The sequence below is a fragment of the Porites lutea genome, chromosome 10, assembly GCF_958299795.1.
Source record: "Porites lutea chromosome 10, jaPorLute2.1, whole genome shotgun sequence".
Taxonomy (NCBI): domain Eukaryota; kingdom Metazoa; phylum Cnidaria; class Anthozoa; order Scleractinia; family Poritidae; genus Porites; species Porites lutea.
The window spans coordinates 32,438,300-32,452,815 of NC_133210.1; the positions used below are offsets into that span (position 1 = coordinate 32,438,300).

Sequence of the window (14,516 nt, forward strand, 5' to 3'; positions counted from 1 at the left end):
GTTTTGGTTTTCTGTTCGTAGAAGAAACTGGAGTTACGTGTTTATGTTTGTTGAATAAGTCAAGTTCACTCTTTAACTACAAATGGCTGAGGTTGAAGAGGGGCAAGCTTTTCAACGAGACTTGCCTTGATGTCTTCGGTATTGCCGCCGTGAGCAAAGTTGTTTGGACGCATTTTCTTGCAGGCACATTTTTCCAAAATGGCTATAAATGCTCATCACTGCTTTGTCCCCAGTCTGCAATCCCGTGAACTGGGAATCCTTTCGTCGAGGAATTTCACCAGAAATACTTCTGGTTCTTGCGGACTTGTAAAACGAATGACTTTACACAATAAACTGGAACACCATGACGGATGTGTGAATACTCTTCATTTCAACACGACGGGAGAGCTTCTGGCTTCTGGAAGTGATGATCTAGATATTGTTATATGGGACTGGGCGAAAGGAAAGAAAAAACTTGCCTATGAAAGTGGCCACTCGAGCAATGTTTTTCAGGTAATAAAAAGACCTCATAAAGGAAACATTATATGCAAGGGATAAGATCAATGAATACAGTCATTTAACATTAACACGTCTATGACTGTCCTGAACAAGGTTATCACTCAAAAAGTTGTTTGTTATTTGATTTTCTTACTATTTTTTGCAGGCAAAGTTTATGCCATATACCGGTGATAATACAATAGTGAGTTGTGCTAGAGATGGAAAGGTATCAGAAAATTAGTTTATTTATTAGTTATTTTACTTGTTTGTCATGTAACCCAGTCAATCAGCTGATCAAAAGCATTCATCGTTCTTTATCTCGCATTCTCCATTGGAAGAATGTTAATTTGTTTACTGTTCGATTCATTAAAAAATGTAAGCTTGGAATGAGGAAACAATAATACTTAAAACTAACGAGTATGTCTCCTCATGGGCCCAAAAAATCTATTTACTGAGCATCAATCACAGGTTGACTTGCTGCTTTAATTTTCACGCTCTTGAATGCATTCATTTGTTTATGTGTTTGATGTTACACAACATCGTGAGATATTTTATTACGGGTGAGAAAGATGAAATGTTTATCATGTAGCAGAATCCTTCCTGCCTCACAAACCACCTTCAGCTTCCACCTGAAAATTACAATTAAATTTTATTATAACAATAATATTATTATTTAAGGTTCAACTTAAGAGATCTCTGACAGACCTTAATTCCCACCTGCAGGAAGAGAAAAGTGAACCAAAAAAGTGGAGATTCGTATATAGGCCTTTTGCATTAGTTGATCATGTGATCAACTTTCGGTAAACACGAAAACAGTTCGCTTTTGAAACATTTTGTTAGCACCACCTGAAAGAGCACATTAAAATTAGCTAACCTGTTCATTTTCAACTGTATACAGCGTGCAAATAAAGTAGTGTTCGATAGCCTGGGGCTAGTGGATTTTGCTATCAGGCTAGTGATTTCTTTTTTTAACTTGCCCGACCGGCAAGTGATGTTTTTTTGAGGAATTCGAATAACGGAAGAACTGTGAAATCAATTTTGCTAGTCAAAAATTTTTTTGCATGGGGCTAGATAAAATGACGTCTGGGCTAGTAACTACTAGCTTCAGCTTGCCCGAATGGCAAGCTGTAAAAGTGATTTTCTTTGCACCCTGGTATTTCTCAAAGTAGCGATTGCAACAGCCGTCTAAAATTAGAAGGTTTTTTCAGTCATGCTTGAATGGTTTTCCATACAAGTCCTTCTAAATTCTGAAATTTTTAAACTGTCGTTAAATCTTTTCCTTACGCACTTAATGCCTAAAATTGCATGTTATGAATTAAAAGAAGATTTGAGCCCTGTAATACTTATGGAAATATTTCACAACAGTTTGAAAATTTCAAAATTTTCAAGGATATGTATGGAAAACCTGGCAGTCAGTTTCAGAAATGAGAGATAACATACGTAAATGAAGCATGAATGAACATTTAAGTTATTATAAGGGCTTTGTTCTACACTTAACCATCTACTTCTAAGATTTTAAGGTGTGACATGGTGTTTAACCCTTTAAACCTCAGTATCCACATACAAATTCTCCAAACTGGTCTCTATTCATTTCCTTTAAGTATAAGTTGAGAGAACTTGATAAAAGATCAAGAAATTTTACCTCTGGTGATCATTTTATTAATTCTCATAACTGTATCTCTTGACAGTGTATGGTTATCATTAGGAGAAAATTGATGTTGATCACTATTGGGACTGAAAGGGTTAAAGAGATTACCTATTGTGTATGTTACAGGTCAAATTTGATCTCAGGTTAATTTTGATTCTCAATTTCCATTGCCCTCTAGCCATAGCAGACAAAGGAAAATAAAATCAAGAATCAACTTTTAACCTGACAAAAATTTGATCTGTAACATATACAACATGGTCCATTCTCCTTAAAACATTTTTAAAATATAATTTATCAAAGATCATTCTATACGTCTACGTTCAAGTGAATTCATATTCACGATCTTAAGAAGGGACTGATAATCAGAATTTTTCCCCATGTTCATTATTGTTCATAAATCATAATGAATAGCATCTTTCAATAATTTATTTTTGAGTGTCTTGTTTTGTTATACGATAAGTAATGAATTACAATATTCAAAATGCGACAATACAAAGCTCTTTTGTAAAGGATCAATAAAGTATCTGCTGGAATTAAGCACTTAAGGTGTTGATGTGGCAGTAATCTTAGTTAGCGTATGCTTTCCTTATATTAGCAGTATATAAATTTTTTATGTTGTTTGAAAGATGATTTATGGTCCAGGTTATTATAGAGATTGAAATTTGCCCATTTTCAACATCAATCTTCTTTTTTAAAGGTTAGAGTTGGTTTTCTCCATCCCTCATCAAGTGAAGGTTGTAAAAACACAAGATGTCTAGCTCAACATAAAGGTGCCGCCCATAAGGTGAGTTCTGGTCAATATGCACTGATAAATACATCACACAGACGTTGTTTTAAAGGCCTTTGTTTTTAAGGGGGTGCTTCACACGCAATTAAAAAAATTCTATTTATTATTATTATTTTTGAATGCAGTTATGTATCGAGCCAGGTTCACATTGTGAATTTCTGACATGTGGAGAAGATGGTGTGGTTTTTCATGCTGATCTGAGGGAGGAAAAAGCACGGAAGTAAGATCAAATAATTTATATTAATTATGGTTTTATATGCTCCCAAATTTCTTTGAGTCCTTTTTTTGCAAGAAATATAAAGCCATGGCATGATTAAGCCATATTTTGAGCAATAACCATGACCTGTAAATTTCATTGAAAGATAGACTTTTATAATTTTATATACCAGATGAGGCTTACATGTTATATGCTTGTCTTAATGACGTTTTGGCATTTTTTTTCCAGTCACAGACTGTTGTGTTAAGACAGTAAATATGTGCTACCTTGGAGTAAACTATACTACATGCAGCACTCTGCTATGTCTCTCACTCATGTAAATCACTCTCTGATCATGAAAGTTAGTTTGCCTATTTTGACCTTTTGCCTCATAGGCTTTTTTGCTGTCGAGTTGAGGAACACAGAAGAGTACCGCTGTATACAATCTTTATCAATCCTCTAAATATCTATGAGTTTGCAGTAGGTGGAAGAGACCAGTTTGCAAGGTGATGAAATATTACCTAAGTTTTAATCTTTCTCGGCAGTAATGTTGTACTGTATTTTCTTAATTTTTTTTCTGTGGCTAAAACTTCATGAGGGTTAAATCTACAGCACATACATCTAAGGAGGAATTGATTATTCACCATAGTATTGCACTGTGTGACTCCTCCATTGTAACAAGAGCAATCCATTATTATAAAGCTAAAGGGAATCATGAATAAAAATATATTGACAAGTTATATTCCTCTGCTGTTGAAGGAGCTTGTCAGTTATTCTTAGCTCAATTCTGAAGAAGTTATGCATATATATGGGTAAATGAATTTGTAGGCACAAATTAATTTTCCAATATTTTTTCGTTAATAACTGTTTACAGAATATATGACAGAAGAAAACTCCCAGAGGTATGAGAATATTTTTTACACTTGGTTTATCCACTCAGTTTAGTGTATGCATGCAATAAGACCCTAATAATAAATTTTTATTAACCCTTTAAGCCCCAGTATCCACATACAAATTCTCCAAACTGATCTCCATACATTTCCTTGAAGAATTATTTGAGAGAATTTGGTAAAAGATCAAATATTTTTCTCTTTGTGATCATTTTGTTAATTCTCATAGACTTTGCTTATGATAGTCTATGGATATTGTTAGGAGAAAATTGATCTTGAGCACTATTGGGACCTAAAGGGTTAATTAATACTTGATATAATGTGAAATTCCCTCTTTGTTTCACAGGCAAATAAGGAACAATTCTGAAAGAGAATCTTTATTAAAATGATTATACAGTCGAACCTTGCATTACGAGCACCCACTTCAATATGGACACCTTGTTATTATGGGCAGTTGTCTTTGTCCCTGGGGAAATCCCTTACAATGTCTCTAAATTTAACTCACTTACTATGGACACCCATTAATGCAGACAACAGACACTTGTTTCTTGCCCAATCAACAGGATCTCATAGAAAGTCAACATCAGAAATGCGGACACCTGTCAACTGTTTGCTGAAATAGACCTTTCCTTTTTTAAAGTAAACAAAGAACCTTCAGTTGACAGCATCTCAATGTTTCCAGCGCAACACTAAGCCAGATAAGATGATTTGTAGATGTCAATTTCAAACTATTTTGGCATCAAACGAGTTATGCACAGAAGGCACAGTTTTGATTAAGTAATGTACAGATGAGTGATTTTTGAGTTTTTCATGGATTTAGTCCACCAAAATAAATTAATGATGGCTTTGTGAAGGTTAGAGGTATTTAATTTGACAATGTTTATATCCTCTTTTATTTCTTTAGATTTTTTGTTCTAATTAAAGGTGATTTTTGGCTTTAATCACATGACCCACTTAACCCTTTAAGCCCCAATATCCACATACAAATTCTCCAAACTGATCTCTATACATTTCCATAAAGAATGTGTTGAGAGAATTTGACAAAAGATCAAGAGATGTTCTCATTGTTGATCATTTTATTAATTCTCATAACCTAGTCTCTTGACAAATTATAGATATCATTGGGAGAAAATTGATGTTGGTCACCATTGGCACTTAAAGGGTTAATACAGACACTTTCTTATCTATTGCCCCTTCACTGTCCATATTAATGGGATTTGTCTCTAGTTTGTCATGAGTCACCTTTGGCTCTTATTCATATACCCCTCCAATTTAACTCTATTTCAGTCTTTTATTGTCAGATTAGATTGTCTGAGGAGATAATGCAGTTCTAACATGTAAGGTTCTTAGGCTTTTTTAAGAATTTAAATCGTTTACACTGAATGCATCAATGTTATTTGTAACAGGACAACAAGGCTGATGTTTCACCAGTGAAAAAGTACTGTCCTCATCACTTGGTATGTGTTTTATAAAAGAAATAATTTTGTCTCTTTCTGTTTTTAGTGTGCATTTCACTGTTGCTTGTTGTCCATATTTTTTGTGCTGTTAGCCCAGTTTTACTCATTCTATTAACCACCCGTTTGGGAAGGGAGTTGCATCCCCCCTTCCCCTCCTCCCTCCTCCCACCCCCCAGCCACCCCCTGTCCTATGCATTTCATGAGTAATTTTCCCCTTTTCAGGGTAGTTTCCTCTTCTGGTGCACTTATGGCTTGTGGATTTTTCCCTTAAGAAATATCCTTTATTATATTTTTCATTCCATTTTTAATATTTTTGTTTAGATGGAGAGCAATGACATCTTTGCAAACATCACTTGCTTAGTTTATTCTTACGATGGGACAGGTAACTTAATCTTCAATAATATTCCCTATGTTACAGGTCAAATTTGATTTGAGGTTAATTTTGATTTAACCTGGGTTGATTCTCAACTTCCTTTGTCTCCTAGCCCTAACTCATGAATTATTAGGGATGGGAGACAAAGCAAATTGACAATTAACCTAGGTTAAAAAATTTTAACCTGAATTCAATTTTGATCTGTAACACCTACATTATTGTGAAAGCTGCCAAAAAAGGCACCTTTGAGTTTAAGCTGTTAAAATATATTTGCTTTAAAAGAGTTTAAAAATGTAGCTGATGTTGGAGAGAAACAAATCAACAGGTCACAAAATTTTACAAGTACTCATTTCTTAACAGAGCTCCTGGTCAGCTATAATGATGAAAACATCTATTTGTTTGATTCATACTCAAGGTAGGTCACCCTACGTTACCTTGTAGATTCTTTTTTCTTTAATGCAAATATTAATTTAAAGCACTCAAACTTTGCTAAATTTCAATGTGATATACCATAGGAGATCACACATGCATTTCTAGTTATCATTAAATATTTTTCTCTTCAATTGATTAAGCTTAAGTATAGTCAACACTCTTTTATAAATGCCTCAAACTTTGAATACACTTACTCATTATTTTACAAACAGTCTCAGAAGATACATATTTCAAAGATGTCATACTCCTGAAATTGCCTTGGTTTATCCTTTATATACATCTTCACCCTGGGTCAGATGTCAGGTGTATATGGTCAGTACAAAATGCAGACTGCAGACTCCTGCAGACCATTTTTTTTCACCAGGGAAATGAGAACAAGACAACAATGGTCCCATTGCTTTCTAACCCTGAAAACAATGGTCTGCAGTCAGTCTGCAGTCTGCATTTTGTACTGTCGAGTCTCATATTTAATGATGACTAGGACAAAAGTTTTGCTGAGTTTCAATAACACTTGTCTGGCAAATAGAGTTCTCTCATCCATCATGTCTTGAAATCTATCTAAATAGACAAATGTTTCTTTTGACTTTTTTCTTTGACTAGCTCTGAAGCAGAGTTCATTAAAACTTACAAAGGTCACAGAAACAATGCCACAGGTATACCTTTGTAATTCATTTTTACCTGTAAAACTGTTTTTTGTAAACTGTAAAACCTAGAAAATTCCCCCATAGACCATAACTCTCCTGAAAAGTGATTTCCTATCACAGAGGCTACTCCCCTCCCCTCTCCTAGAAGTTTCTTACCAAAATCTTTCCACCAAGAAAAATGCCACAGTTTGGCCAAATCTTTTATCCCCAAATCCTTAAATATAACCTTTAAATCAAAATAGTTTTTTGTGCCTGCTTGTCACTAAAGAAACAATGTGTTTATAGGGTTATATGGGTTTAAACTAGCATGCTGGCAATATTAATTTTATCTTCCAACTAGAGAGGTAAATAATCGGATTATTAGATGTTCAAGTTGTTTTAGTAATAAGCTGTTGTCATTTCCAGTCAAGGGCGTCAACTTTTATGGTCCTCAAAGTGAGTTTATAGTCAGTGGAAGTGACTGTGGCCATATCTTCCTTTGGGACAAACAGACTCAAGACGTTGTACAGTTTCTTGAAGGAGACTCCACAGGGGTGGTGAGTATCCTACCGTGAAGCTGGGGATAAACATCAGGTTACACTGCAAAAAAGTTGTTCACCCTCTAAATGTCTCCGTGTGTTCAAGATTGAATTAGAATTTAGAAATGTTGGTCTTTAAGGAGGGGGTAAAAACCAGAGTACCCAGACAAAAACCTCAAAGAGGCACTGACAGTGGGATTTAAACTTGTGCCACTTTGGTGGGAGGTGAGTGCTGTTGCCTCTGCACTATACTACCCTTGCACCCTATATACATTGATAGATCACATTAACAGCAATTGTCAGATTCAGATTAACAATGTTACTCTAACTGGAAAATGGGCTGGTAAAAACTGTGCCAAATAATATGAACCTGACATGAAACAATTTATTTTTGTGTAGAGATAATAAATAGTAAATGAAAAGTAAAGAGAAACCTTTGTCATGAGGTACAGATTGCTGTTTTGCATAAATCTAAACCTCTTGGATAACTGTAAAAAATTGTTTTTTCCTAGGTGAACTGCTTAGAGCCCCACCCAAATGCACCCATCCTGGCTACAAGTGGTCTTGATCATGACATCAAGCTTTGGGTTCCAACTGCAAAAGAGCCAACATCTTTAGATGGACTCAAAAATGTGAGTGCAGCAGTTTTTATCAGCACATGCAAGCCTCTTAAATGGTATTTGTATTGTACATATATTTTATGTATTTTGGTGGAGGTATAGCCTGCAAAAGCAGACTTATTTCCACTCTTCGCTTCTCTCCATCAAAACAGTTACTTTTCGCATGGAGAGAGGCCATGACGCGAAATACATCTGCATTTGTAGGTCAGTCAAGGTATGACACTGGAGGTCTAAGTCCGTCTACCTACACTACCCTGTCCAGTTACTTAAGTGCCCACTGGTCCAGGGTTAGAAAATTCATCGACAACTGGGTCTGGTAATGTTGTTGTTTTTGGGGGGTTATTATCTTGATGGCAGAGCAAATAACTGGCTGATTTCTCTCACATAACGATTTTCTCAGAGATCTCTCTTCAAATGGCTGGTTTGTCATTGCAGGTGATTAAAGAGAATGATCGTGATCGAGAAGACGAACGGCTTCGTCCTCATGACCCGATCAGTGAACACCTCCTGTGGCTTATGATGCATCACATTAGAAGAAGACAGGTATCATTATCATACCAGCTAAATCCACTTGCTCTCCCCTCCCCACTCCCTCCTCCTCTTCTCTTGAGTCTATGGATAAAATCCTAAAGTGTGACCATTCAAATGAAAGCTACTGAACAGTACTTTCCTGTGTTATTTCTTACCCATCCTCATTTGTAAGCTGTTAGAAGTAACCCACTTGTTCTTAAACTTCCCTCTAGTCAAGAGAAGACAATGGCGAGCGAGACAGTGATAGTGACGACATTACAGATGATGATGATGATGAAGATGGCGAGTTGGGAAACAGAGTTCAATGTAGTCCATCTTAAATGTATGCCTAATAACATTAAACTTACCACGATACCTGGGTATCCTACACCCCTTGTAAAAGAAGTTTCTGCTGGGTGTAAGTAACAGTAACCTTATACAGAAAAGTCTTAAATAGTATTTATAAGCATTTGGGTTTAGATATTTGAAAGTATGTTTTGAAAATATATAAGTTAGTGAAATTAGGTTTTTGTTATATTCTGTTAATGAAGGTCATTAAATTTTCCACTTGCAGGCACAGACTTTGTGAGATGTTAAAATTAAATTTCACTCCTTATTCTTAAGATCAGTGGACTTTGTAAATAAGCCTTATTTTGTTTTACATGTTGTTGTGTACAGAAGACAGAAAAAAACTTTTGATAAGACTCTTGAGAAAACTTCAACGTTTGAACCACACTTTGACCTTTCTGGGTGGGAAATGATAAAATGAAAAAAGGTTTCTGGCTATTTGGTAATCTTTAGTCATCAGCTTGATCAGTCTGTTTTGTTCTAGATGCTAAGGTTCACCCGAACTCTCTAGCCAACCTGATTATTCTAATAGACTTTTCAGAACAGTTCTCATTAGAAATATCCATGTTATTTGTGAATTTCACCAGTAACATACAACTTGCTAGTGTTGGTCCCTACCATTTTTTAGTCATTTTCTATGACTGTTTGTAAAGTGGACATAGTTGTGCGGAGACATCTCTCAAATCCCAGCACTTAATGCTGGTCCCAGGCCCCAACATTCTCCTTCTCAAAGCGAGTTGGCTGTACAACTTTGTCGCTACAGTCTCACTCTAGTCTGCGAAGAGAGAAGCAATGACTGGAAATACGTCTGTGTTTGCAGGCTAGTTTCACTCCTGGCTAGATGCGCTTTCAGCCCATCACGTAATGATCCTCCTAAACATTGTGGAAGAAATAATGCATGACAATGCAAAAAAAAAGTATCTGCGAAGGAGAGATTAATGTCTTGTATGTTGTGTTTATGTTACAGGTCAAAATTAAATAATCCTGAGACATGAATGGTATCAGTCTGCTTTACAGCTGTTCTTTGTGTTATCATGCAATGCTTCTGTTGTGTGATGACACAAAAAACAGCTGTTTAGAAGACTAGAATGGTATTAGCCTGGGACCAGGCTCTGTATTAGGAAAAAAAGGAAAAAAATCCTATTTCACCCTGTTTTTTGCCTTTTCCCCCACTGCCAAGCCTGGTCCCAGGCTAGAATGATATCGAATAAGTCAAATCTTCCAGTTAGTTTATGCATCTTTAAGTTTAGTAAATAGTAAATTGGCTTTGGGATAATTTCATAAAGAATCTTCATGAACTTTTTTTTCTTAAACTTGGCAGGTTATCATGTGACTCAACTTAGGACTGACTTTGAAGAACTTTGCATAAGATTAACTCTTGAAAGTAACCATAAAATTTCTATTGTATATAGCAAAATTGTTGAGCGGGAGAATTCAGATCAAGTTTGTAGAGTAGCCTGTTAAGCACAGTTAAGATTGAAATTAAGCAATCTAAGTTATGTCAATAAAGTATATAAATGTATAAAAATTGTACTTAACAATCTTTTAAAATGTGTGATTTGATTATCTGTCATACAAGATTTTTCTACAGTCAACTATATTTTCTTGTTCCCCTCCCCCTGGGGGGGGGGGGTACTGCCCACGCTATATGGGTATGTGCCACTGTAAAGGGTATGGTGTTCAAACAGTTAACTCTAGGATAGGGTATATAAATCAGTTCGTTTAGGTCTAGAATAGGGTATCATTTTTCAGGAAACTGATCAGTTGGTTGAAGATTTTTAGTGACCTCAGTAGTTTCTGGAAAACAGCTACTCTAAGATAGGGGGGATTTGGGGAGTTTACTCTAGTATATGGTAGCAAAATTCAGCTGAACTAGCTCTGGTATAGGTTAAGGGTTCCAGGGTCCCGGCGGCACATCCCCACCCAGAAATTCCTAAAGTACCCCCCCCCGTCCCCTCCCTCCTTTCTCTTTGTGTTGTCGCTACCAGTCAAACAGTTTTAAGAAAAATTTGTAGTTTTTAGTAGGCTAGGTATTCCATGATGATTATTTTGCGGGGCATTCTAAGAATAACTGAATTATAACTGAAGATTCGCAAATTACAACCCAATGGAATGGAGATGACCTGTGGGACATCTTGTGTGGCATACGTAGAGACCACGACAACCTGCACCCCTGGGATAGTGTCCTGGGGAAGAGTTGAGATTTCAATATGGCTGCCAACAGTTAGGAATGTCTTCTTCGAGCTTCACGTTTTTATTTAGTTGTAAGTTTTGACTGTGTTTTCATTTATGGCTTCTTTCATCGAACGTGACGAGCGCTGTATATTTGTGGGAAACATCGATGCTCGCGTGACAGAGGAAATCTTGTGGGAACTCTTTTTACAGGTATCTCAGTAGTTCCGGTAAACTTGCTTTTCAAACCTAGGGTAAGGCCAGGATGCAAAGAAAGTCATCTTTAAAGCTTGCCATTCGGGCAAGTTGAAGCTAGCATATACTAGCCCAAACGTCATTTCAACCAGCCCCAAAAACATGTTGATGAGCAGAATTGATTTCACTAGCTGTAATTCGAATTCCTCAAAAAAACTTCACTTACCCGTCGGGCGAGTTAAGAACAGAATTTACTGGCCCGATAGCAAAATCCATTAGCTCAGGGCTATCGGACACTACTTTCTTTTCTCACTGGTACCTTAAACTTAAGGCTCTTCTCTACCAGTGTTATCTGTTGCTAAGTACCTTTAAAAATAATGATAACTACAAAGATATAAATCTTTCTTGAGATTTCTCTTTATCCCACGCTTATGCATAATGTGATAGAGGGTTGCAACCACAGATCACCCGAACCCAATACATGACGACTCAGTGGCATTCCACGTAGATTACAGAAGATAGTTATGCTTTTCGTTTGTGGTCGTTTTTCAAGTGGCATTTGCACAGAGAACAAATTAAAGACCTGCTAATTTCTACAAATTTTCCTGTTTGGCTTTATTTGACCTCTGCGCTACCCCAACAATTTAAGATAGCCCAAGTTACTCAGACTTGTGGTGGCCATCGCATGTCAAGATCTCACAGGAGAAGGGCTCACATGCATTCCATGTATACTCAATGGAAATTTTATGAGGAAATAATTCACACATGAGCAGACACTGCTTGGTAACGTGTGCCAGTTCAGCTGTAAACCTGTCTATGTCACATTTAATTTGTAGATTACTGAAACAATTTGCTTTTTTCCCAAATATTTCAAACGGTGCGCCATCTGTTTTGCAGCATGTACATAGGGTCAATCCTGTCACCCCCAACTCTTTTTGTAGCCTAACCTCGGCCCTGAGAATATGTACAAAAGATGCCTAACCCAAGGTCAAGGAGTGCTTAATACTAAGCCAAAAATCCCTAAAATTCCATTTGTCTTGTTATGGAGCGTGGCAGGTGCAGAAAAAGACAGCAAAACTCCAGAATATGTGTGTGTGTACTGGTAAAACTGGTTTATCCAGTATGAAACTTGTCTGACTCATCCAAATCACAGGATGATCAACAAATCAAACTTCTTGGCAGAGTCACTTCCTCTTTCCCAAATTATCAAGGAAGGATCAAAGTGACTCTGCTAGTACCGTAACCCTGGGTGTGGTTGCAGCGCCTGACCAGTTACCGTAAAATTCCAAAAATAAGCCGCGGGGCTTATACTTTTCAAAGGCCCTTTTTGAGGGGCTTATTTTTGGAGCGGCTTATATTCAGAGGGGCTTATCTAAGGAGGGAAATTTGCGTTTCAAAATCGATTGGGCTAGCCTTATAGTTGGAAGGAAATTTACCCTTTTGGCTTTGTTTTACTTTGTATTTGAGGGCAATTTTCCAAGTACAAGCCCCTGGGGGGCTTATTTGGAGGGGCGATTTAACAGAGGGTTTTTTGCGTTACCAGTTTGAGGGGCTGATATTTGGAGGGGCTTATACATGGAGGGGCTAATTTTCGGAATTTTACGGTATCTGTTATGAGGATTTAAATCATAAAGTTGCTAAGAACCTTCATGTAGTTGTTAGGGTGTAGATGCATGTTTTATATTCTTCTAGGCTGGCCCTCTGGAAGCTGTTCACATTCCAAAAGACAAAGAAACAGGTCGACAGAAAGCCTATGGTTTTGTGAGCTTTTCAGATGAAGTCTCTACGCCTTATGCAATCAGTCTCATGGATGGTATCCCATTGTATGGCAAAGCAATAAAAGTCAATCATGCATTACAGAACTCAAATTCAAATTCACCAGGTAATCAAAGCCCATCAAGTTATGGCTATAACTTCCCTGATGATGCACAGCTCAGACGACCTCTCTTTGATAATCAAAGTGGACAATTTAGCCCACAGCCTATGTCTGGGACTCCACCACCATTTTTAAGAAATGGTCTCCATGGCAACTTTCATCGTGCACATCCCTCCCCAATGGGTCCATGGGATGCTACATCACCATGGCAACAAGGACAAAATTTTCAAGGAAGGATTAGCCCACGATCAGGTCATTCACCTAGTCCTCAATTTCCCCCACTTCTGATGAACAACAGACAATCCAGACATTTGGACTTAGCCAGAAGACGGCGATGAATAGTGCAATAGTAACCTGTGAGCAAGCTCTCAGGGCACTCTCGCAGCGGGGTGGGAAAAGGAAGGAGACCTTGCAACTATGCCTCTGAAATTTGAATATCTGCATCCAAAAATGTCGATACGAAATGCTGATTGGCAGAGATTATATTAGTAATGACATTATTACCCTTGCACATGTTTGTCAATGTTTGTTTACATTTGCACTGATTGAGGAAAATCTGACAGCTCTGTCGACTGGAAGCCAGGGTTATGATGTCATTACCAAAATTATCTCCGCCAAACAGCATTTCGCATTGACTTTTTCAATGCAGATATTCAAATTCTACAGACAAAGTTGCCAGCTCTTCTTCCTTTGCCCGCCCTGCCGCCAGATTGCCCCGGAGAGCTTGCTCACAGGCTAATCCAACAACTGCCCATTGTAAAACTAGACAAACTAGATTTGTTTATCTTTATCAAAACACAGTTCTTATAAATTTATTTTTACAACATCAATGCTGGTTTTCACTGTTATGCAATCAAAAATAGCAATAAAAACTGACTGTCTTAGAAACCTGCCTGAGCTACTCCACCGTTTTGTGCTTCTGTTTTATTATTATTATTGTTATTATTATTATTATTATTATTATTATTATTATTATTATTATTATTATTATTATTATTTTGTGGGTGTATGGGTTTCCTGTTTAGTTTCCTACTTCTATTTTGCTTCTTCTTTCTTGAGTTTTGTGGCAAGATGACTACCGCACAGGTTGTCGAAATGTCAGTCACTGTCAACAACAATAGTCCTGTTAAGGACTACGTTCACCCGAATGATCAAAACTCAACCTACTTTTGAATATTTATTTTAAACAGCTAACCCTCAGATGTTCGTCTGTCCTGCCTAGATTAGCATTTACTACCTACAGGTCAGAGTAATTACTTAAGTTGATTCTTACAAAAATTAAGTTTTGTTGTTGTTGTTGTTGGTGTTGTTGGTCACCGGTTCGATAGATGTCACTCCCCCTGGTCACACAAAACACTCGTGACATTCTGGGA

The 14,516-nt window shown here is 37.0% G+C and overlaps 2 protein-coding genes across 2 annotated transcripts; both read left to right on the forward strand.

Moving 5' to 3' along the window:
- The first annotated feature begins 23 nt into the window (after window positions 1-23).
- On the forward strand, window positions 24-9,282 carry LOC140949854 (DDB1- and CUL4-associated factor 8-like). The gene is made up of 14 exons (XM_073398999.1): window positions 24-492; window positions 644-703; window positions 2,823-2,909; window positions 3,038-3,132; window positions 3,504-3,614; window positions 3,983-4,010; window positions 5,405-5,455; window positions 5,777-5,837; window positions 6,189-6,243; window positions 6,861-6,913; window positions 7,310-7,440; window positions 7,935-8,054; window positions 8,478-8,585; window positions 8,786-9,282. Exons 1-14 carry the CDS (start codon window positions 199-201, stop codon window positions 8,891-8,893), a joined length of 1,362 nt encoding a protein of 453 aa, XP_073255100.1. The 5' UTR covers window positions 24-198; the 3' UTR covers window positions 8,894-9,282.
- Window positions 9,283-11,067: 1,785 nt separating this feature from the next.
- Window positions 11,068-14,015, forward strand: LOC140950263 (splicing regulator RBM11-like). The gene is made up of 2 exons (XM_073399474.1): window positions 11,068-11,285; window positions 12,960-14,015. The coding sequence occupies exons 1-2, from the start codon at window positions 11,190-11,192 to the stop codon at window positions 13,479-13,481; spliced, it is 618 nt and encodes a 205-aa protein (XP_073255575.1). The 5' UTR covers window positions 11,068-11,189; the 3' UTR covers window positions 13,482-14,015.
- Window positions 14,016-14,516: the final 501 nt, after the last annotated feature.